Genomic DNA, 23,115 nt, shown 5'->3' with positions numbered 1-23,115 from the left:
TCAGAGGCTGCTGAGTGGCTCCTTACTTTGCCGGCTTGGCGGATCAATTGACCAGGCCATTTTTCGTTTTTTTTCAGTCCCTCCCCCGCCCTCCTTATGACTTCCTTAAGTCTGCTGCTCCCTTTGACTTCCTCCATCCTTTTGCCCATGGATTCTATTAGACCTTCTGGATGAGATGGGCAAGGTTGAGATCTGCCATGACCCCTCATCTGGCCTCCATCCCTCTTGGCTTTGGCACAAACAGGGCCCGTTGTTCTCACCCTTAGGATGTTGACAGCCAAGAACTTCTGGTGTGAAGGGAAAGAGTTATAGCTGCTTGCCATTCCAGGCCTGTTTTTAATCTTCCTCCAGCAATATTTGTATTCTGCAGCAGACTGAGCTGATGGATTGAGAGTCGGGCAGAAAAGCTCACAGAGCTGGCAATTTGCAGCTCTTCCCCCCCTAGAGCGGAGCAAACTCTGGCGTGGAAAAGTCAAAGGAAAATTAAAACAAAATTGCCATCAGCTGCCAGATTGCTCCGTGTTCCTGCCCGGGAGGTGGTGGAAGGATGAGCCTGGCTGTAGGATCAGACCAAAGGGCTTGCTGCTAGGCCAGCATCATTCTTCAGTGTCATCGGCCATTAGTATCATGGGCCCAACGCTGTGGAATACTCTGCCAATAGAGGTTCAGCAGTCGCCTTCTGTGCCAACTTTTAAATGAAAACTTTTCTATTCCACCAGGCATTTCGGAACGCACTCCTCCACAATGGTTAATTCATGGCTGTTTTTAATTTTATAGTTTTATGTTTTTATTGCTGTAAATTGCTTTGATTTTATATTTTTATAAAATGATACCGCAGTGTACATTTTTAAATAAATAAGTGATAAATAAGTCCTGTTTCCACAGTGGCTAACCAGATGCCCCTCGGAAGCTGACAGGCAGTCCGTGGGGAAAAAGGCTCTTGTTCCCCATTGATCCACAGCATCTGGCCTTGAGGCATGGCTCTCTGCTCTTAGAGGCTGGAGACAGACACCATGGCTTGGATTTGCCTGATCCTCCTTTAGGCCAAAGCCCCACAATGTGGCCAACACCACACTGTGTGGGAGCAACTCCCACTGTCTAATTGCGTGCTGTGTGAAGAAGCATCCTTCACACCCCCCCCACTGAGTTCCTGTGCTATTATGAAAATGTTGGGGCTGAGAGAACTTCCATCTCTCCACTTCCTCTATGCCATGCACAATTTTACACCCCTCTATCATGTGTGTGCACCCCATTTCATATTACTTTTTACAAACTAAGATGTTCCAAACTTCACTGCGCGTTTCTATATAGGAAGGCAGGATTTTTTTAAAAAAAGAAACCAGCAACCCACAACATTTGTTAAAAGCAAAATAGGTATGAACAAGAAACATTTCTGCATAAAGGTTCTCCCTAGAAACCTATTTGCAAAGACGATGCATTCTAGTTCTGTTTGACTTTGTTTATACTGGAGGAAATGGGGTGATAAACTTGCATGGAGGACACTCTGCCTGCTGCCCTGGCCTGCCCCAACACAGCAAAGGAGAAGAAAACAGCCCTTTCCACAGGGACCCTTTGGGGCATCTTTCAGTGACAGACATTTGAAAACCTTCAGGGTGAAAAACAGAACAGAATGAAGATGTTGTGAAGAATTTGGGCTTTAATCAAAGCTTGCCACCGCTGTCCAGTTCTTGTCCTTATAGAGTGCTTTGTGGGGGTGACTCCTCCCAAGTCAAAGAGAAAGGGCTGTAGCAGCCAAAGAGTTTGCACCAAAACCCCTCCATCAGAGACTTGCCACAGGACAAGAGGTGGGGGAGAGGCATTCCTCTTCTTTCTCCAAATGCATGGCCAGAATTGAGGACCTGAAATACCTGCCCCAAGGAACTACAGAGCTGCAAGTGGGCTCTGTGCAGCTTCACAAATCATTTAGAAACAGACTTAAATACATGTCCAAATAATTTAGAAATACATGTAGATTTAAATATATCCCCTTTCTGACCATTTTAAAATTAAAAACCTGGATTACAAGATTACAATTAAAATCCTTAAGAATAACAAGGAACTGTTTATGTTGTATCCATAAGAGCTCCTTGAATTTTAAACTCCATTTTAACAAATGAAATTAAAAGAGGGGAAAAAATGATTGTAATTCAAATAATTATACCATTTTTTCAAGTGTGGTGCATTTTCCCCCAGTTCTGTCAAGAATCCTTCAAAATGCTTAAGTTTTCTTTTGTGTGCAGTTTATAGCAACATTCATGGCAGTCTAGGCAAAGGCAAAGTTAAGCAAAGAATTTCAGATACTGACAACTCAGTTTAAGATGGAAGCATCATGAGAATTGTCCCCCTGCCCTCCAGCAGATGTCCTTTAAGTTATTACCTGGGGGGGGGGGATTTGCTTTTGACTTCTCCAAATTCTAGTTTTTGCAAAAAGGCTTCCTGGTATTTAATTTATTTTAATCTTGTGTTTCCAGTTATTTTATTTTATTTTATTTTAGTTCAAATGAACTATTATAAAATTATGCACACGTACATTTTAATTGAATTGAAATGTCCTAAGTGCAATTCACAATATCCTCATGAATAAATAAAACACATTTTCTAGCTCATTTCATGAAAACACGGAGAATAATACTCCAATAATGGTTATGTTTAAAAGGTTACAGTTGTTTAAAACAAGTGAAAAATGCATCATTCCATGTTAAGGGCTACTGCTGGAAAAAGGGAAATTGAAAAACAACATTTTAACCATTGTGGCCTGAAGAGCACAATTTAATATAAAAATAAAAAGCTCATCATTAGAAGGAAATCCTATGTCTGTTCATTTAAATCTTTGTACTGGTGAACAGCATTCCACTACCCACAGAATGAGAAAGGGCCGCAGTCTGTTAGGAAGCAAAAGGGAGCTGAATGCTGGAGCTAAGCCTTTGGGCATTTCTGCACCGGTGACCAGAAATGTGACCCAGGAAAGCCCCTTTTTTTTTTTGTTCCACTTAAAGCCCAGAGCGAGGAGCAGCATCAGCCGCCGCCCCAGAGCCTGTCCTGCTGTTGGGGAAGCACCTCCGGCAACCACAGACAATGATCCTGGGCTTTATGGGAAGCCACATCGGTTTAGGGCAACCCGGGAAAAGGGGACGTGATACCGAGTGGCATGAATTATGCAGGAGGCCTGATTTAACACGCGCATTATTCCTCCCCGCAAGCCGAGCCCGGCGCACTTTAATGCTGCCTTTGCAGCCTCCCAATTCCCCAGCCCTTCCTGTGATTACTCACAGCAACAAAGCCCGCTCTTATTAGATCTAATTGAAACTTTTGCAGATAGAGCTGATGTGAGTCACCGAGGAAAACACCTGATTAAGCTGCAGGCACCGTCTATTTATATTTGTGCAGTGGTGGCAGAAGCAGCAGCAGCGCGCCATTGGCGGAGGTGTGAGAGGACGGGACACGGTGCCAAGGCGGAGGCCAAGCTCTCTGCCCCTTCTTGGAGCCCCACTGAATCGGTGGTGCTTCCCAAGCCCCCGGCCCCGTATGCTCCATCCCCTTTGCTGCTCTCTGGGGTGATCCTGCGGGAGAGAGGAGGGACCCCCCACCTCGGGTTGTTACGACTGGGCCGCGTCTGGTGGCATCCACAAAGGCCAGTTTGGCTTACAGGGACACGGTTTGGCGCAGTGGGGCGTGGTGGGGGTCGGAGAAGGGGGCTTAGTGCTGCCTTTTGGTTGCCACGGATTGAGCGCCCCTCCCTTCCCTCTCCTCTCACAATGTAAAGATTTTGGAGCACATCTGAAATGAAAATGGCTCATGACAATGAAGGGGGGGAGGCCTTGCTTAACAGCAGCCGGCCAAGAGCAAATGTCAGGAAGCCAGTGGCCTGAGCTACCCTGGATCTTCCCCACGCTCAGAAACAGCTGCCTAAGAAAAAGCCACGTCGCCGCCTCCCCTCCCACGGCATCTTATGTGTCCAGAATTCCATATCACTCCGAAACCTGCTTTCCGTCTCATCAACATTCGTGAGCTGATGGAACTTACCAACTCATTTATATTCTGCTTCCAGCAGAAGCACCCCCGCCGCCCGCAACGCCCCACAAATTGCCAGAGTGACCTAGTATTCTGCTGCGCTTCCTTTGCCAGGCGGTAGGGGGCACTCTGTCTTCACAGAAACGCCCCCCCCCCCCCGCGCGACCCTGGGGGACAATGCACTTTCGCACACTCGAGGGGCCCTTTGGACAAGTCCATGAGACCCACCACAGCTGAAGTAGCTGCCGGCTCCATAAGTCATTCAGCTTACAGGGCAGGCACACAACTGGCGGACGAGGCGCATCTTCTCTGGAAAGGTGGCAATAAGGAAGCAGCCGGTTCTTTGCGCGCCTCAGGGGGTGGGGGTGGGGGGCAGCAGATGGGCGGGGACAGGGCTCAGTTCCTCGATGGGCCAGAACGCGGGGGGGGGAGGATGGGGACAGGAAAGACCCTTTCCACTGGAAAAAAGAAAATCGGGGTGTTGGGACTGTTGGGGAGACAAAGGGAGCCGCCCTCTGCTCTCGCATGGCCCCCATTTGCATCAGAAGAAGCCTTCGGGATACAGAAGAGAGGGGGACCCCGATAATGAAGGGGCTGGAGCGGTCAGTTCTCCTCCCCAACAAAGGACGATCCTGGGGAGGGAAACGGGGAAGGCGTATGGGGCTTCGAAAGGCTCCCCAGAGGGTTGGTTCGCCACCCCTGCTCCCCTCCACGTCTCCATAGGCTGCGCTCACGTTCCCAAAGGGAAGAGGAGGCCGCTGCCTGGAAGCGAAGACTCCCGGCCTTCTTCTCCTCTGGCCCGCCCCAAGAAAACCCGCTCGCCTAAGCAGAGCGACCAAGACGTCCCTTCCTCTGACTTCTTAGCGGAGAAAAGCTGGACGGAGTCCCCTTAGTCCCCCACCACTTGCAAAGGGCTTCTTTTTTCACGCAAGGAAAGGGGCCTCGTCTTTTTCGCGGGGAGTGGAGAAAGCAACTGGCGTGGTGGGGCTCAGCACCTTCCACTCCCCGCCACTAGCAAGCCCCATCCGGGCAGAGACAACTCTAGAAAGTGGCTCTGCCGAAGAGCCGCATCCGGGGGCGCTGCTGGTTCCCCCAAAAGAGGGTCCCTTCAGCGCAGCTTTCCGGCAGCTTAAAGAAAAACTGAAGAAAAAAGAAGAGACACCCCCCCCACCAGCAGCAGCAACCCTGGTCGAGTCGTGCCTTTCGCACGAAATGCCATTTCAGGGCTAAACAAAAGTTGTCTTAAAACGACCTTTGACAGCACAAAAAAGAGAGGAAAAGGGCTCCCTGGGTGGCCTCGAAAGACTGAAAGGCGGCGGGGCGGGGGGGGTGCAGACTGAAGGACGGAGAAAGCAGCAGGGCCTGAGGCTGGCTTGAGGTGGGCGAGGGAGGGGCTTCCTGCCCCTTACCGGCTTCTCTTGGGCTAATTCACAGCCGACTTTGCGGACTACGGGTCCTCTGGTTTCCCCCTCGGATTCTGCATTTTCAATATGTGAATAGCGGGGAGAGGAGGAAGGCCATGCGACTGACTAACTCCAAAAAGACTTACCAATGATGCTCCTTAAACTCTTCCCCACTTGGGCTATCAGATTCCACCGCAAACTCTCCCTGACCTGGAGATACAGCAGCGAAACAAACACTTTGAATGAGTCTCCTTGACTTTTCTGGGGGTTTCTTTTCTTTCTTTTAAGTTGCATTTTCATTTCCGCCTGGGCATTTGCATTATCAAAAGGAAGACAAAAGCAATCCAGAGAGGGAAGCAGATTTCCAAATGCATGTTCTCTCCTCTACTCTGAAATGTGTTCATTTGCATCAAGCGCGAGCAGGCGGATTATGCCAGAAAGTGACCCCGGCAGCGGCGTCACCAGGAGACAATGGCGAATTTTGGAGCTGCGTGTGGCGCAGCAGAATTCAGGGGAACCAGCAGACAGATGGCCTAGGCTGGGGAGTAGGGGGTCTGTCTGCTTCCCTCCCCGCCCTCTGGGTCGCCCTTTCATTTCAGTGAGGCTCAGGCAAGGAGAACTTTCTCTTGGATCGGCCTCAGAACACCGAGGGCTCCTCGTTTTACAAGCGCCACCTTGCAGAGATGAGCGGATAAGGTGGCATAGAAGCGCATTCTCTGTGCCCGCCTCACTGAGCTCACGCAGGCATCTACAGCATTGTCCTAAATAAAATGAGCTAACCGCCAGTTTGAAAGTTCACCACCCAGTTTCAATTAGTTCACTGTATAATCTATGAACTTTTCCCAAAGGTTGTTGTCTTAAAAGTGTTTGCTAGGTTGTTTTTACTTGGTGAATTATTGCCCTGCGGGGATTCCAAATTGGTCCAGGCTCCTACATAACAAAAGATGCGGCCAGTGGGGGCAGGATTTCTCGCCCCCCGCGGCAGCCGCTGAAAAGGGAGAGTTCAAAACCCTCCAGAAAGAAAGAACTTTTCCGCAATGACCACAAAGCTGGACCGAGAGGTCCCAGCAGGAAAACAAAACAAAACAAAAAATGTCGCCTCGCATTCCACTGACTTTTTCGCAACCTGGTTGGCAAGTCTGAACTGAACTAGCCTTCCCCGGCCGGCTTCGTCCCGACAACCTCCTAATCTACTAGGAAGGGCTCTCTGCACCCGGGAGGAGCGCCTCGCTGCCACCCCGAAGCGCTTCGAGGACGGAGAAGGGGCCTCCGTGGGGAAGCGGAGACCAGGCAGCCAGGTGAGCGATCCTGACCCGGCCAGCGAGCGCCTCTGTACGGTCGGGCGGGACCGGCTAGAGATGCCCGCAGCCCATGGCTGCCTCCCAGGGAAGTTGAGGAACCCTCGGGGGCATTCAAAGAGCAGCGGGCCCTTTCTTCAGCAACCCTGGTGGCCCGGAGCATACCGTTTTCTGGGGAAACCGAGAGAGCCAAACGCACGGCCCGACTGGGGTCGCCGCCGCTTCCTGTAGGCCTGAGGGTGCCGGCGCTGGGTCTCAGCGGGGGCACTGGAGAATTTTTCCACCGTTGGAGGGAGATTTAAGGCAGTGGGGGCGGGGGGGGCAGGAAAGAAAACATCTGGGGCTGCGGGAAGCGAGAGCCGTCTCCGGGGCCCCTGCGCCTTAATCCTGCCGGAGTCCAGAGTCTCCGCCGCCGCCTTGGAAGCTGCCTCGCGCCCTGTCCTGCCCTGCCCTACCTTCCTCCTCCTCTTTCCCGGCGCTTATGGGGACAAAAAAAGAAAAAGACACGAGGCGGGTTCCTGGATAAATGTTTTATGCGAGTAATAAAATATTGGCTGTAACATAAATAAAAACGGAGCAGGATGATACAGTGGCGGACCCGGCCCAACAGACGGGCGCCCGGCTCCGGGGCGGGCCTGGCCTGCGAGCAAAGGGAAGTCACAGCGGGCCAGGGCGGGAATCGGGTGCTGGCAGTTCGGACCCGGTCCCTCAGCCTCCGCGCCTGCCGGATTCAAAGGGCAAAGTGGAAGCGAGCGCCGAGTCCCTTGTGGGTCGCTTTGGGGAGCCCAGGCGGCCTCTCCCAGACACCGCCCGGCTGGCAATAGAGGTCGCGCCCCTCCGCCCCCGCCCCCCGCAAGAAGAAACCGCATCCAGCTCAAACCTTGGGCCGCTCGCGTCTCTCCCGCCGGCCATAAGGCTGTTGCTGCTGCTCCAGGTTCGGTCGGTGGAGTTTCAAATAAATACAGAGACTTTAAATTAGAAAGAGAGTCGGTCGCCAGCAGGCGTAGGAATAAATTAACGCGCCTCTGCGCGCTCTGCTGCTGCTTGCCCGGTCCGGCGTCGTCGTCGGGCGGGGCGGCTCGGCCATCTGTCTGTCCTAGGGCCGCGCCGGGGGCTCTCTCGGCCGGCCCCCGAGGGCGCAGTCCGTTGGCCCTGCGGGCAGGTCCCGCAGCCAGTCCCAAGCAGGCCAGTCCAGTCCTCGGGAGCCGTCCCCGCCCGGGCCGAGTCATTGCCCGGGGCTCTGGAGCGTGTGCGGGTGCTGGTGCTGGTGGTGGTGCTGGAGCGTCGGCGAGGCGTCGGCGCCCTGCGCGTAAAGGTCCTGGTCCATGGCGGGCGCGTGCGGTGCAGCGACGGGCGTCATGCGCTTCTCCTTCTGCCGCCGGTTGCAGAACCAGACGCGTACCACCTCCTTCTCCAGCTGGAGCGTGTCGGCCAGCGAGGTGATCTCGTGAGCCGAGGGCTTGGGGCATTTGAGGAAGTGGCTCTCGAGCGCGCCCTTGACGCCCACCTCGATGGAGGTGCGCTTCTTGCGCTTGCGGCCCTGCGCCGCGATCTTGTCCAGGCTGGCCGGGCTGCCCGTGCTGGAGTCGGTCTCCTCCAGCCACTTGTTGAGCAGCGGCTTCAGCTTGCACATGTTCTTGAAGCTCAGCTGCAGCGCCTCGAAGCGGCAGATGGTCGTCTGCGAGAAGACGTTGCCGTACAGGGTGCCCAGCGCCAGCCCCACGTCGGCCTGCGTGAAGCCCAGCTTGATGCGCCGCTGCTTAAACTGCTTGGCGAACTGCTCCAGGTCGTCCGAGCTGGGCGCCTCCTCGTCCGACGCCGCCGACCCCGGCTCGTGGCCCCCCGCGTGGCCCAGGTGCGGCGGGGAGCCCTCCAGGTGCGCCGCCTCCGCCTCCTCGTGCTGGTGCGGATGGTGCTGGTGGTGACCGCCGTGGGGCGCGTGGCCATGGGGCAGGTGCAAGGCCGGTGCCTGCGGGCCCAGCATCCCGTTAAGCCCCGGGTAGGCCGCCTGAGAGTAGAGCAGCGCCTGGTGCCCACCGGCGGCCGTCGGGGACATGGCCGAGGGGCAGCCGCCCAGGTGATGCGCGGGAGCCCCCTGCCCCCAGTGCGCTCCGCCGCCGCCTCCTCCGCCGCCCGCTTGCTGGTGCACCAGGTGTGAGCGCGAGTGGAAGCCGTCGAGGTCTCCTCGCGGGCCCGCGCCGCCCCCTTTGGCGTGCTCCAGGTGGGTCCCCCCGCCGCCGCCGCCCCAGTCTCCAGTGGCGCCTGGCAGCCACTGATGGTGCGGGAGGCTGCCGATGGGGTGCCCCGGCGTGGCGGCCAGGCCCTGTAGGTACTCGTGGTGCATCATCTTCTGCACCTCGCGGTACGTGGGGCCCTGGTGAAGGCGCTCGGCGTCCGGCGTGGGCACAGCCAGGAGGGGGCTGCCGCGCGGCAGGTACTGCGCCGTGGTGGTGGCCATGGCGGCAGCTGCTTCCGCGTGGGGTCGGGTCGTCGGCTGGCCCGCGCAGCGCGCCTCTCACTGGGGCCCCCTCGGCGGGGGGACGCGCTTTAGAGTCCCGGCTCGGCCCCACGCGCGGCCACTCCCCCACGCGCGCCCCATTGGCTCCGCCACCCGCGACTGGCAGCCCGCACCGCACCTCCATAGGGCGCCCCCGGCGAAGGGAGACGCCCCCGCCCCGTCTGCCGGCGCCGGCCGTGATTGGAGCGGCAAGGCGCGCCGGGCGCGCCGCTCGGCCACTCAGCGCGTGGGGGGAGCGGCGCGGCCGCGGAGGCGGCAGCACCTGCTGGACGGGACGGGACGCGACGCGAGAGCCAGCCAGCCAGTCAGCGCGGGGTCGCCGGCGCCCTAGCAATCGCGCCGCGTCTGCGGAGCCTCCCGGAGCTCGGGCGCCGGTTCCCCCTGCTCCGCCGCTGCCCCGGTGAGTCTGCCGGCTGGGGTTGGCACTAGGGTCTTTTTTGGGGGGGCGGGGGGAATACGCACTCCTGTCCCTCCAGACTCGGGGCGGGGGGTTTCCTCGCGTCATTGCCCAGTTTCTCTCTCCTTTTCGGGCCTAAGGGTCTCGCGTGGGGGAAGGGGTGGGGGAGAGAATTTCGGGGGTGAAGAAGAGATCGGCTTGCTTTTGTGACGGACCCTTAACAACTATAAGGCCCACGATTTGGCAAAACTGCCGGGCGGAGCGGGGTGTACCTTCCTCTCCAATTTGGAGGGAACGTGCCTGCGAGAGGCTGAGAGCGCGCCTCTGCTCCGGAGCGAGGCCGAAGGGGAGCAAGCCGGCCCTTCTCCTCGCCCAACGCTCTCTTATGCCCTCAGGCATGTTTGGGTCTCCGGGAATTGTCTCCGCAGTGGGACCTGGATGGACCTAGAGGGAGCGCCCTGAGGCCACAGCGCTGGGTGAGTGCCTAGCTTCGCTCCTTTGCCCGCATTCCTGACGCTGATGTCTGTTTCCACAGCTCTGCCGCGCACGGCTTCCTCTGAGAAGCAGAAGGAGTTTGAGCTTCCCAGAGCGGGTTTGGCCCTTACTCTCCAAAGCTTGCTGACAGAAGCGTAAATCCTAGGCACTAGCAACCAATGGATTCAAATGACAAGAAAAGAGATTCCGACTTAACATTAAGAAGAACTTTCTGACTGCAAGAGATGCTCGGCAGAGGAACGGGCTCCTTCGGAAGGTGGTGGACTCTCCTTCGTTGGAGGTTTGTAAGCAGAGGTCGGGTGGCCATCTCTCATAGAATCATTAGCTGCGATTCCTGCATTGCGGGGGTTGGACTAGATGACCCTTGCGGTTCCTTCCAACTCTACAATTCTCTCTCCTGTCACTTGTTTCTAGAAAGGGATGCCATAGTTGTCTGATGGTTCTGGGTTGGAGAAGATGGGATAAGGGGCTCGTGTGTTGCTGAGGTTCCTTTCCTCCCCCAACTCCCCTTGCAGAATGGGGGACGCCGTGGGGATGAGACGATCCTCCCAGCTGCTTTTATGAGGGTGTGCTGGGCTTCTGAGCCACTCCAAGTGCGCGCTCCGCATGCTGGGCGGGGCAGAGACTCACCTTAGACCACGTTGATGGAGCTCAGCCCTTCCTTCGCATCACTGCCACGCAGGAAGCTGGAAGGGGCACAACCGTTTCAGGTTTTATTCGACCCCCTCGTGAAGGCTTCGCTTTCCAGTGCCCACCTGCCAGATCCGGGTTCAGCACTCCGGGCTCCTCCGGGCATTTTCCATTGGGAACTTTATTTAGGAGTTGGGAGAGGGGAGAGGGGCGCTCCTGCCTGCAGGGCACCACATTGGGTCTTCCCAGCACGGAACGGGCAGCGTCGGGAGAACTGAGTTCCAGCATCAAGGTGGCCCCCATCTAAAAACCGGGCAGTGTTGTGTAGTGGGTAGTGTCGGACTAGGACCTGGAAGAGACCAGGGTTAAAATCCCTACTGGGCTATGAGGCTCACTGGGTGTCCTTGGCGGACCAGTCGCCACCTCTCAGCCTAACCTACCTCACAGGGTTGTTGTTTTGGGGGATAAATGAGAAGGGGGGGGGAATGTGTTTGCCACCTTGAACTCCTTGGAGAGAAAAAATGTGGGATGTAAATGCAATAAATAAGAAATAAATAAAAATTAAAAGGGTTTTTTCCCCTTCCCTGGCCACCCTTTCCTCAAGCAATTTAGAGCAGCGCGCAGTCACCCCCCTGCAACTTTCACACTCTCCCCAGAGGGCAGCAGCAGGACACAGGCGGAAATGCTTGTTGGGCAAAACTAGGCCAAGCGGTTGGAGAGGTGGGGGCGGGTGGGGGCTCCCATCATCTCAGAAGCCTAGTCACCCTCCTCCAGAGCTGGGGGTCTAACTAGTTTTTGTTTCTTGCTCACAAGGAGAGTGGACCTTATATTTGGCCCTTGCGCCCCAATCCCTCCGCAGCCTACAGCCACGTCAGGATGTGTTTATTGACCTTATGCAAATCATGTTTGTGCTGCTTCTCAGAGGGAACGGATGCGATGGAACCACCCTATCGCCTTAGGAGCCACGGAGGCCAATGACTCACAGGCTGTCCATCCTCACCGGCACAGGATGGCCCGTGAGCCACTGGTGAGTTAACGAGCGGTTGTATGAATGAGACCTTCATTCTCTGGGTCAGCAGCTGGCTTCCTGCCAGCTTCGGAGTGAAAAGAGCCCCCCTCCCGCGTTAATAAAGAGCAATATATATGCATTGGTGAATAAACTGTTTTCTTTCGAGAAGCTGAAGTCGTTGCATGTGCTCCTCCTTTTTCCCTTTTCATCCTCACAGCAACCCTGCGGGGTAGGTTAAGCTGAAAGCTAGTGGCTGGCCAAAATACTTCACGGCTGCTGGGCTGGGGGGCACCACTCGCCCGCTCCCCCAGTTCCAGTGCCTCCCAGTCCTAGACTTTACAAGCTTGCAGACTGCCCACGCACGGCTAGGGCAAAAATTCTGTGCTGGGATTCCTGCTTAGCAGGGGGCTGGACAAGGTGACCCTTTGAGTTCCTTCTAACTTTCTCGTTCTGTAGCTGTTTCCACGCCGGTGAAGAGGCAGAGGGCGATTGCATGAGAGAGCCTCACAGAGAACGGGGGCAGAAACCACAGGGGTGGTGCTCAGCTCCTCTCTAACGCGGTTTATCCAGTGGACAAGGAGGGCAGCTGAGCTCGACCCCGCCATGTTGGTCAGTTGGGGGCGGGACGGGGGCTTTAGCAGGCCTGCCTGCTCCGGCGGCTCCTAGGGCTTCAGCGCCGCTCCTGCCGCCGCACTAGCCTGAGAATCGCCCGGGAGTGTCGCTCGCGCCGAGTCGCCTGGAAGGAGCGCACGCGAGCGTCCCTTTCCGCCGCTCCGGAGCGTTTCTGGCAGCGCCGGCTCCGGTTCGACCGACGCCAGATCTGCAGCCAGAAGGAAGAAGGCGAGGCGAACAAGAGGAGTGGACTCGAGCCATGAAGCTCGCTCCCTCTCGGTCTTAGCCTACCTCGCAGGTTTCTTCTGCGGATAAAATGTGGTCTGCGGAGGGGACAGGACAGCCAAGCGGCTTCTTCGCGCCAGCCTTCGCCTCTGGGCAAGGGCTCGAGGGGAGCGTTTGTCTCGCTCTGCAGAAGCGAATTCTTGCGGAGGTTAAAAGCAGGAGCACAAGCACCTGTCAGCCCGCCTTCGGGGACGCAACTCCAGGCGGGCCGCGCTCGGCGGCTGCGGACAGGGCCTGGGGTGGCGCTCGGTTGTGCAGTGGTTGGCTAGTGGGCACTCTACATATGCTCAGAGGCTCTTTTGATCACTACTGGGACGCGAGTGCCGAAGAAGCGGCTTCTCTGTGTGTGGCGTGGCGGCTCAGGAATATAGCCTCTAAAGTGGAAGGAGGGAAAAGGCACGAGCAACCCGAAAGGTTTTTTTTTTGGGGGGGGGCGCGAGATCTGTCATTGCTTCCCGCAGGAGAGGCAAGAAGCAGGTTAGGCTGAGAGGCAGCATTGCTCAACAGCAAAACGAGCCTGGCTGCCGAGAGAGCGAGGCGAGCCTGGAGTGGAAGTTTGCGCCGCAGCCTTGTGAGCTGTCTTCAGTTCTGGGCACTCAGGCGAAGCTGCTGCCCTCGAGATGCTTTGACGCAAAGCATTTGTCTTTTGCACTTGGTTTAGGCCGATGAACAGATCTTGGGGTGCTTGCGGGAAACAAAGCAAAGATCCCACAAGCCAGGAATGGACTTTGGGATTTATTTATTTTCAAGGAAGTGCCCTGGACATCCCTGTAAACTCCTTCGTGAGATGGTCCTGGGATGGGTCTGGCAGTGCCCTTTTGTGTCCTCTAGAAGTTGGTGCTGACGACCCGCTGCTCTGGTTTTGGCTGCTCTTGTCCCCAGGTGTTTTTGTTTTGTTTTACAAAAATATCTCCATGTGAACCCACTGCGGTGGGGAGGTCCTCTGGAGAACTGGGCTGAGCAATAGCTGGTTCTAGCTGTGTGTGTGTGTGTGTGTGTGTGTGTGTGTGTGTCCCTCCCCCTTGCTTTTAAAAATGGTTCAATTTCTGGGACGTTTTTTAGTATAGCTTTCAGAATTGGTGATTTTGCTGCTTCTGGCTTTGCATTGTCGTTTCCCTCTGAGCTGCCTAGTATCTGTCTGCAAAGAAAGATGGGGTATAAATGTTAATTTAAGTAAAGAGTTCTGGGAGAGAGGAGAGGGGAAAGAGAGAAGGGGGTCTGCTAGAATGCAAAATGGTGGAGAATCTTTGAGGAAATGGGAGAATGGCAGACTTTTTAAAAGGACTACATAAGCACACAAGGGCTCCCCTTTTATTAAACCCTTTAAAAAGGGTTTAATAAAAGTTCAGAACCTGCATAGATCACCTGGAGGGTGAGAAGGGTGAAGAGTGGTGTCTCATCATCCATGATGTCCATGATGGGCTATCAGATGCCAAGGTCTGTCACACAAAGGTGTCCTCCCTGGCAAAGGAGCCCTGAGCATGAGGTGTAAAATGCAAGGGAAAGGGGGGTATTGTTCTTGTTTGTTACTGTGTTGTGCATTTAAGTGTTTCTATATTGTAAACCACCCTGCGATCTTCAGGTGAAGGGCAGTATTTATATATATTTTTTAAAGTCTAGGCCACCTCTGATGAAGTCTGGTTGCCTTATGCAGCTTGCTCCAAATCCTTCAGGCACATTTCATTGGCTTAAAAGATCTAAGTTGGCGGCTGTTGCTTGCTCGGGAGTAAAGCACTCACTTATGCTTGCTTCAAATTGCACTTCACTCACCTTCCACTGTCCAACCATTCTGAACATGGATAATTGGTTTGTCCATACATGCCACTGTGGAATTGGTGCTATTCTTGATCATCTTACCAGCTGGATTCATGCAAGGATGTGTGTGTGTGTGTGTGTGTGTGTGTGTGTGTGTATGTGTGTGTGCACGCCACGGTAACAATTCACACAATCCTCTCTCTTTTATTCCTCCTAGGAAGCACAACTCAGATTTGTTGGGGGACCGGCAACAACTTCATTGTCTTGCTCCTCACAGGGCCGTTGTGTGGAAGCTGAGTCAGGAGCATGATGAGTTGGGGGCTCAGGTGAACATCTCAGATCAACCACAAACACCTTCTGTGGATTTGTGGGTAGTTTTCCGTTTGTACAGGTATGTGCAGACTCTCTCAAGAAGCCAAGCAGGCATCAAGCTGAGCAAACATTTGACCAAGCCAGGCTCATGGAGCTAGGATATCATACCTTCCTGTCTCAGAGGCTGCAGCTCTGTTGCTGTTGTTTTAAATTGTTTGCTGTATATAAGGACACCCAATTGTTGGATGGATTTAGATGAGTAGGAGAGGATATTTTATTTAGTAATTATATTTCCTCTTTCTCACTTGTGTGAGAATACAAATATCTATTTCAGCAGAGTTAAAAATCACCATCCACGTGCAGCTTATCTCTGGATGCTATTAGGACAAGGTTGCATAACCTTCTGGAACAATTGTGATATCCAAGGATGCTTTAGGCAGACTTGGATTATCAAAAATGTCACTCTCGGACTGTTTAGTAAACAAAGTTTACTCACATCAAAGGTCTTGCCAGTATCCAACAGATGAAAACCAGGCAAGAAACAATCCTTAAAATGTTACAGATATCCACAGTCCAGTTCAAAATGGAGATTGCTGTCTGGAGGAAAACGAAGAGAAGTCTTCCTCCATTGCAGGCAGGAAAAGAGTGAGTGCAGGAAGGAAGAGATAGGGGTTAATGCATTTTCTTTATCCCGCCACCAGGTTTGCGGGTGTGACATCATCACAGAGTCCCCTCTCTGTGTGGTCCCCTCCATGGTGTCATTGCCTCTGTTAGTGACCGTCTAACCATCATGTGTTTGTGATTTTGGCTGCACACCCTCCCACACCAATACCATTGTTCTCTGGGAAGCTCCCACCCAAAATGATAAAACACAATTAAAAAAAAATGATATATTAAGATAACCCTGCAGACTATTTTTCAGTTCTGCTTGAGTGACCCACACCTTTCAGGCTGTGGTCCCACATGGGGGACCCTTAAGTTCTGCAGGTCCACATGGCTGAGATCGTTGGGCACAATATATGGGGCTGAGAGGGAATAGAAACAGGGGATCCATCCTTTGGAAGGGACCACCAAGGTGTTACCTTCACTCCCTGCTATGCTCCAGCAGCTGCATGGTTAAAAATGTTGATCCGTAGAGCAAGACTTGCAGGTTCCTCCAATCCCCTCATTTATTGATTTACTTACTGCATTTATATCCCACCTCCCCCTGCGCACACTTGGCTCTGCCCCCATCTCATTTAATTCCCACAACAACCCTGTGGCGTTGGTTAGGCTGAGAGGCAGTAACTGGCCCAAAGTCACTCAGTGTTAAGGATTTGCTTCCTAAATGTCCAGCATTGTTATGTGTTTGGCTGTCAGATCCCTGGGAAATGGGTCTCTGCCTGTAAGAGGTGTCCCGCTTGCTTCTACTTTTTAACCCTCTGCTTGTCAATGTGCAAATAAAACACTTGCCTGAAAATTTTCTATTCTGCCAGGCCTATGCAGGCAATTCGGAACACATCCTTCCGCAATGGTTAACTGAGGTTGGTTCTTAACTCTTTCAACCTTTTTATGGTTTTTAATGTATCGTTTTTACGGTTTATGCCTGTAAACAGTTTTGAGATAGATAGATAGATAGATAGATAGATAGATAGATGATAGATCAGGGGTCAGCAACGTTTTTGGGGCATGGGCTGGTACACGATCCTGCAGACACCATGGTGGGCCAGTGTGTGTGTTTGTGCATGCACACAAACACCTTTTCCACTCCTTCCAGTGTGGAGGAGGCGTTCGCAGCTTCCCATTGGCTGCAGGAGCTTCTTGCAGCCAATGGGAAGCTGGCCAGCATTGCAGAAGGTGGTCCCTGCTCTGCTCTGTGCCAGTTTAGCACGGCACATGGGAGCCAACTGAGTGGGCAGCAGGGGTCCATGGGCCGGTTAAACAACCCACATGGGCCACTTCCGGCCCATGGGCCTTAGGTTGCCTATGCCTGTGATAGATAGATAGATAGATAGATAGATATGACATAGCAGCATATCAATCTTTTAAAATAAAATAAAATAAAATAAAATAATAAAATAAAATAAAATAAAATAAAATAAAATAAAATAAAATAAAATAAAATAAAATAAAATAATATAATATAATATAATATAATATAATATAATATAATATAATATAATATAATAAAATGGTAGAAAGAGACAATTAAGTCACCAGGTGCCTTTGCATCCTCTTCATACAGTAGACCCTCAGGTTATGATACTCTCGAGTAATGTAAAGTTTGGGTTGCGAAAGCGGCAAACCCGGAAGTATTTTTCCAGGTTTCACCACTCGCGCATGCGCAGAAGCGCTCTATCACACCACGCACGTTCGCAGAAGTGGCGCCTCTGTATACAGATTTTTCAGGGTGCGCACGGACCCCCAGAATGAATTAAATTTGTATCCAGAGGGTCCACTGTATTTGGAGAGCACCTAACTGGATTCCACGTGGCTTAACTTAATAGGCACTTCGAAGGAATACGTGAAGGGAAACATGAGGAGATTTCCCACTACAGATATGTGAATCTCAGTGCACACAGTGAAAAACAGTCACCCTTAGACACACACACAAACACACATCCCACCTCATTTTGTGACATGGCGGTTAATCACTTATGGGATGGAAAAGTTGCGTCTGAGGCATCTGTCAGTGGCTTCTCGGAGGGTGTTGCCAGCGCTGTTTCCACGCCAGGATCCCAGCAGTTTCCCTCTGCTTCGTTCTGCCTCTGAGATGTGCGTGTTGCAAGGGCCTCCTTGGCAGAGGCCCAGGACTTCTCAAACCCGTCTTGCTGGAGCCGAGATCTGCTCCGCAACTCGTCTTTCTCATCCTGTGTTTCGCCAACAAACTCCCACTGCTGTCAAAGAGGCCCCGAGGAGGAATTGGCTTCTCTTCCAGCCTGAACTCGTCTGTGGTGCTGGTGGTGGAGGAGATGGTGCTGGTGATGATGCTGGTGATTGGCTGCTCTTGCTGCAGCTCTTGAGCTTTTCATCCTCCTGGTGGCGGTGGCTGCCTGAGAGCCGTTTCCAGAGCTCAGTGGGAAGAGAGGAGTTGTGGCCTGGGAAAGTGGCGAGAGGTCTACAGGTATGGGTGGCTACGCTCTGCCCCTACAGCTGGAAGTAGCAATGCTTCGGAATGCCAGCTTCTGGAAACCACAGGAGAGGAGAGTGTTGCTCTTGTGCCTGAATCCTGCTCTCGGGTTTCCTTTTGGGGGGCATCTGGTTTCCTTTTGGGGGGCCACTGTGAGAACAGGATGCTGGACCAGATGAGCCATTAGCCTGATCCAGCAGGAACTTCTTGTGTTCTTATGATGGGAAGATGGGCCACTGCCCCCACCTCTCCTTGCCTCTGGTCACTGGGAAGACACAAGGCCACTGAGCGATGTCAACATGACACTGCTGTTCCCCTCCTGCTCCTCTCCCATGTCTCCTGGATTCTGAGGAGAAGCCATCATGGGCTAGTAGTTATTTGGAAAGCTGTAGGAGTGGTGGTATTCTTCTAGGCCAGAGGTGGAGAACCTGAGGTCCTCTGGACATTACAAGACTGCAACTCCCATGATCCCAGGGGAATGCTGGCTGGGGAAAACAATTACAGTGGTACCTTGGGTTAAGTACTTAATTCGTTCTGGAGGTCCGTTTTTAACCTGAAACTGTTCTTAACCTGAAGCACCACTTTAGCTAATGGGGCCTCCTGCTGCCACTGCGCCGCCGCTGCATGATTTCTGTTCTCATCCTGAAGCAAATTCTTAACCTGAAGCACTATTTCTGGGTTAGCGGAGTCTGTAACCTGAAGCGCATGTAACCTGAAGCGTATGTAACCTGAAGTGTATGTAACCCGAGGTACCACTGTACAGTGGGAGCCCTGTTACCCTGGTAGTTAACACAGGAAAAGCTCATAGTTCTTCCTGTCCTCAAGGGATGGAGAGATGGCATGACTTTGTCTTCATGCTTCATAGAATCATAGAACCTGCAGAGTTTGAAGGGACATGTCATCCACCCCCTACCATACAGGAATCACAAGTACGATTCTGTGAGAAGTACGTAGGGCTGAACCATTGCCCCTTGCAGGCTGGCTCTGCAAGTATCTGGTGGCAAAAGTTGGCTCAAGTGGCCTGGTCCATAGTGCAGGGGCTGTGGTGCCTTCAGTTATTTCTCTGCTCCAGGACCCCTTCTCTGGAAATGCTGATGGAGCTCCCAGGCCCCACCCATCCTGCATTGCTTAACTGAGGTGCTCCCTCCTGCCCGAGTCTCTCCCCTAAAACTGCTGGCAGAGCAACCATCTCTATGAGGCAACATGTGCAATTAATCTGATCTAGGGAGTGGGGGGAATCCTGGCTCTAGGGAGGATGAAAGCCCAAGGCTGTTGTGGTTCATTCTTTCGCCTGGGAAGCATTGGGGTGGGATCTGAGCAGCACAGAGAGGCTCCCTGTCTCGCTTACGATGTTATCATACCCACATCTACTTGCACTTGTGAAAGCCTGCCATCCCGCTTCACTTGCAACAGGAGGAACACCCCAGAGTTTCCTGTTAAATCCTTGCAACTTTTCAAACCGGAAGTGAAAATTGTTTCCTTTCTTTAAAAAAGAAGCTTTATTGTGTTGTTTTGAACTTTTTTTAAAAAATGTTTTAAATATGTTTTTATTTTAATTGATTTTTAAAAAAATTCACAGACATGTTTGCCACCCTGGGCTCCTTTGGGCACAAGGTGGGATATATATTTAATAAAAAGAAATAATAAATAAATAAATAAATGTTTTGGTGTATTTTTTGTCCCACTTTTGTGGGGTACCATGCAAAAGGGCCTCTCTAGATGGCAATTGTGTGGGAACATTGTGGGGAAGCATTGCGGAACAACTAAGAAAGCAGAATGAGGTGTGGGCGGCCCAGTATAAATCCAACCTTAATGCACCATTATTGACTCATAGAATCATAGAGAACTGTAGAGTTGGAAGGAACCCTGAGGGCCATCTAGTCCAACCCCCTGCAATGCAGGAATCACAACTAAAGCATCCATGACAGACGATCATCCAAGCTCTGTTTAAAAACCTCCAATAAAAGAGAGTTAATCACTTTCCAAGGGAGTCCGTTCCACTGTCAAACAATGCTTAACCAAACTTCTTTTGGAAGTTTAGTCGGAATCTCATTTTTGTAAGTTTAATCCATTGGTTTAGGTCCTGCCCTCCAGAACATTGGGGGGTGGGGGGAAGCTTGCTCCATATTCCGTGTGACAGCCCTTTAGATATCTGAAGATGACTATCATTGCTCCTCTCAGTCTCCTCTTTACCAGGATAAACAAACCCAGCTCCCCCAGCCATTCCTCATAAGGCCTGGTTTGTAGAAGAAGAGTTTGGATTTGATATCCCGCTTTATCACTACCCGAAGGAGTCTCAAAGCAGCTAACAACCTCCTTTCTCTTCCTCCCCCACAACAAACACTTTGTGAGGTGAGTGAGGCTGAGAGACTTCAGAGAAGTGTGACTAGCCCAAGGTCACCCAGCAGCTGCATGTGGAGGAGCAGAGACACGAACCCAGTTCACCAGATTACAAGTCTACCGCTCTTAACCCCTACACCACACTGGCTCTCTCGCACTGGTGACCCTTGATCACCTTGGTCGCCCTCCCCTGCACATGCTCCAGCTTCATGACGGCAGGGGAGCTGTCACCCTTGATGCAGGACACGGGTATAACATCCTGAAAGCCCCCACCCACCAACCTCTGTGCCTCTCTTAGCTTTTTCAGGTCAGCCACCTCCAGGGAACAGACCCACCAGTAAGAGCAGTTCGACAGTGGAAGGGATTCTCTTGGAAAGGAGGTGGACTTTCCTTCATTTGAGGTTCCTAAGCAGAGGTTGGGATGGCCATCCGCCAGGGATTCTTCAGTTGTGATTCCTGCACTGAGGATTTGGACTAGATGATGCTCTTGGGAATCCCTTGCAACTCTACACCTGAGTGCCAGCAAGTCACTGCCCTGAGCGCCTGGTCCAGCAGTCAGACAGTCATATCAGTGACATTCCATGCAAAGCCCTAGACAGTCCCGCTGGCTTCTCTTGGCACATTATTTTCTAAAAGCAATTTCTCGGAGCTTGCAGGTGCCCCTTTTCTGCCTGCACTCCGTGCGGTGATTCCGCGGCAGAGGGTGCCAGAGCACCCAGCCAGCAAGTGGCAGTCTCATGTATTATTAATGACAGCCAATCCCATGCCTGGCGTCACACTGATAACCCACCGGGGGTGAGGAGCGAATCCAGGTGGCAGAAGGTGCCAGAGAGCGGTTCGCACAGGTGGGTGCTGATGTTCCCCCAGCAGAAGGTCCCTGTTGCTTCTGGGGGTGGGGGCGGGGGCCGCACACTCTCTCTAGAGGGCTCCAGAGGCAATTGGATTCACTGGAGGGAGGCTGGCTCCGGGAAGATAATTTTGGTTCCCTGTTCAATCAACTCCTAGCAGCAGCTATTTGGACAAGGCTGAACCATACACAGCCAAGTCCTCAGTACTGAGCTGGCAGCCCCAATGAGGCCTCCTGCCTCCTGCTTCTTCCAGTTACTAGGGTGTGCACCTCTGGCTGGAGCTGCCCCATCTTCTGATGCTCATGCAAACTTTCAATGACAAAGAGGCTTTGGAGTGTGGAAGGGAGGGTGGGTGAGGGGTGGGGGGGCACCATCCTTGTCTCTGTCAGTGATGTGGCAAAATAGGCCATTCAGCTTGAGCTGCTTCCAGCAAAGGCATGTGGATGGTGGCAAAATTCTGCCTGTCCTCATAGGGAAGTTGGACTTGAGTTGGTAGGCACAAGATACCCTTTCCCCTCCTCCTTCCTCCTCACAGATGTGATTCTTAGCATCCATTGGTGTAATACTTTGTTAAGCAGCAGCAAGAATGAGCTAATGCACCCACATCTGCCATATAATCCAATACCCATTTACTTTAGAGTAAGCCCCAAACAACTGAATAGAACAATTTTACAATTTTTAAAATATATTTTTCATTTTCACCTTTGCTAATTTGTTTATTTTTTAAAAAAAATACAAAACATAAAAGGTATTTTTTTAAAAGTAAAGAAAGAAAGAAAGAAAGAAAGAAAGAAAGACAGGGTATAGTATCTCACTATAACAATTGTTAACAGTTAACAATTACACTTTTAAGCCTACTGTATTTTGTATAAATGAGTTCCAAATTTCATTATATATGTGCATGCTAGTATAACGAGACATTTACAGAACTGTGCTGCTAACGTACCATTCCTTTACTGAAAAGATTTTATTCCCTTCCCAATACTTGACATAATTTCAAATGCAAATTGTAACAAGCTTTACACTTTTGGAAGTGCTCAAGAAATGGGAAACATCCCTAATCCTAAATTTCCAGAGGGACAATTGTTGCAACAAACATCAGTGTCGTAATAAATGCATTAGTCGTTCAGGCGACACAAAATTCTTTGTTGTCTTTGGTAAGCATCCGGCTGAGAGCATCTGTTTTCCTCCTTGAGATGTCGCTGGGCAGAGGGACAACCCCTCTACTTCCCCTCCTCTTAGAATATCTTCAGGATAAAAGTTGTGTGCCTTGAGTTCTAGAACTGCCTGAATTGTGCAGAAGTCCCACTGAATGCAGCCGAGACCCAAATGGGGGCTGAGTGGGACTGGGGTGCTGTATGCGTGCCTTTGATTGATCTGTGGAAAAAAAGCCACCCTCTCCTCAGAGCCGCCAGCACGCAACCCCTTTGAACCTCCTCAGCTCATCACAAACACTCGACAGACTTGGAGTTTGCCAGTCCCTCTGCTATCAATTATTTGCCCTTTTTCTGTTTACCTCCAGGCAGCAAGTAATTATTTTTAAATATTAATTTAGTTGTGTCATGTACAGTTTGTGGCTCAGCCCTGAGATCTGAGATGCAGAAAAGCAAGCTGTGTCTCAGATTGCATCGCGCTGGTGGTGACACACTCCGAGCATCGCCAGCTATGCAAAGCCTGCAGTTGACGGTGAAGAGGGGGGAGAGACAGGGTGGGAGTTGGTACCCTGGATGCTTGCAGGGACCAGAGACTTGTGGAGGCAAAGATGCTGTTCTGGAGCAGAGAGGAGGCTGAAACCAGAAACTTCCCTCCATCCTGAAGACTGCCACATCTCAGCGTGGAAAGCTCTCTGTGCTGCAGAAGGGTGAGGCTGGTTGTCATGGTCTTGCCAGGAAGCAGTTTACAAAGAGAACGAAACAATAAAGTTATCAGTAAAAACATTTAAAAACAACTATTGAAAACATTTTTTTTTTTAAAAGCAATAGACTAAAAACAGATTAGAACATGCGTCAACATTCTATATGTTCTATACGTCTGGAAAGGCTGGCCTAAATAAAAGTGTTTTTAGTAAATTCCAAAAAGAGTAAAATGAAGGT

At 52.1% G+C, this 23,115-nt stretch overlaps 1 protein-coding gene and 1 long non-coding RNA gene across 3 annotated transcripts; one reads left to right on the top strand and one right to left on the bottom strand.

Annotated features, from left to right (window-relative positions):
• Positions 1 to 7,840: 7,840 nt before the first annotated feature.
• POU3F1 (POU class 3 homeobox 1) lies at positions 7,841 to 9,237 on the bottom strand. Its single transcript, XM_081872464.1, has one exon. The coding sequence runs from the start codon at positions 9,168 to 9,170 to the stop codon at positions 7,938 to 7,940; it is 1,233 nt and encodes a 410-aa protein (XP_081728590.1). The 5' UTR covers positions 9,171 to 9,237; the 3' UTR covers positions 7,841 to 7,937.
• Positions 9,238 to 9,531: 294 nt separating this feature from the next.
• LOC309347735 lies at positions 9,532 to 16,184 on the top strand. 2 transcript variants are annotated; one of them, XR_014159021.1, is made up of 5 exons: positions 9,532 to 9,630; positions 10,163 to 10,402; positions 11,675 to 11,779; positions 14,631 to 14,804; positions 15,229 to 16,184. It is a non-coding gene; the product is annotated as an uncharacterized lncRNA (long non-coding RNA). The 2 variants fall into 2 exon arrangements; XR_014159020.1 differs by lacking the exon at positions 11,675 to 11,779.
• The last annotated feature ends 6,931 nt before the right edge of the window (positions 16,185 to 23,115 follow it).

Source organism: Podarcis erhardii, assembly GCF_964252035.2.
Source record: "Podarcis erhardii genome assembly, chromosome: 7".
NCBI classification, from domain to species: Eukaryota; Metazoa; Chordata; class Lepidosauria; order Squamata; family Lacertidae; genus Podarcis; species Podarcis erhardii.
The sequence above is the reverse complement of the archived record's forward strand: the minus strand, read 5'-3'. Positions and strand labels throughout refer to the sequence as shown.

Excerpts from the sequence above, each read along its gene's own strand:
- POU3F1 (XM_081872464.1), bottom strand. The coding sequence starts at position 9,170 with ATGGCCACCACCACGGCGCAGTACCTGCCGCGCGGCAGCCCCCTCCTG.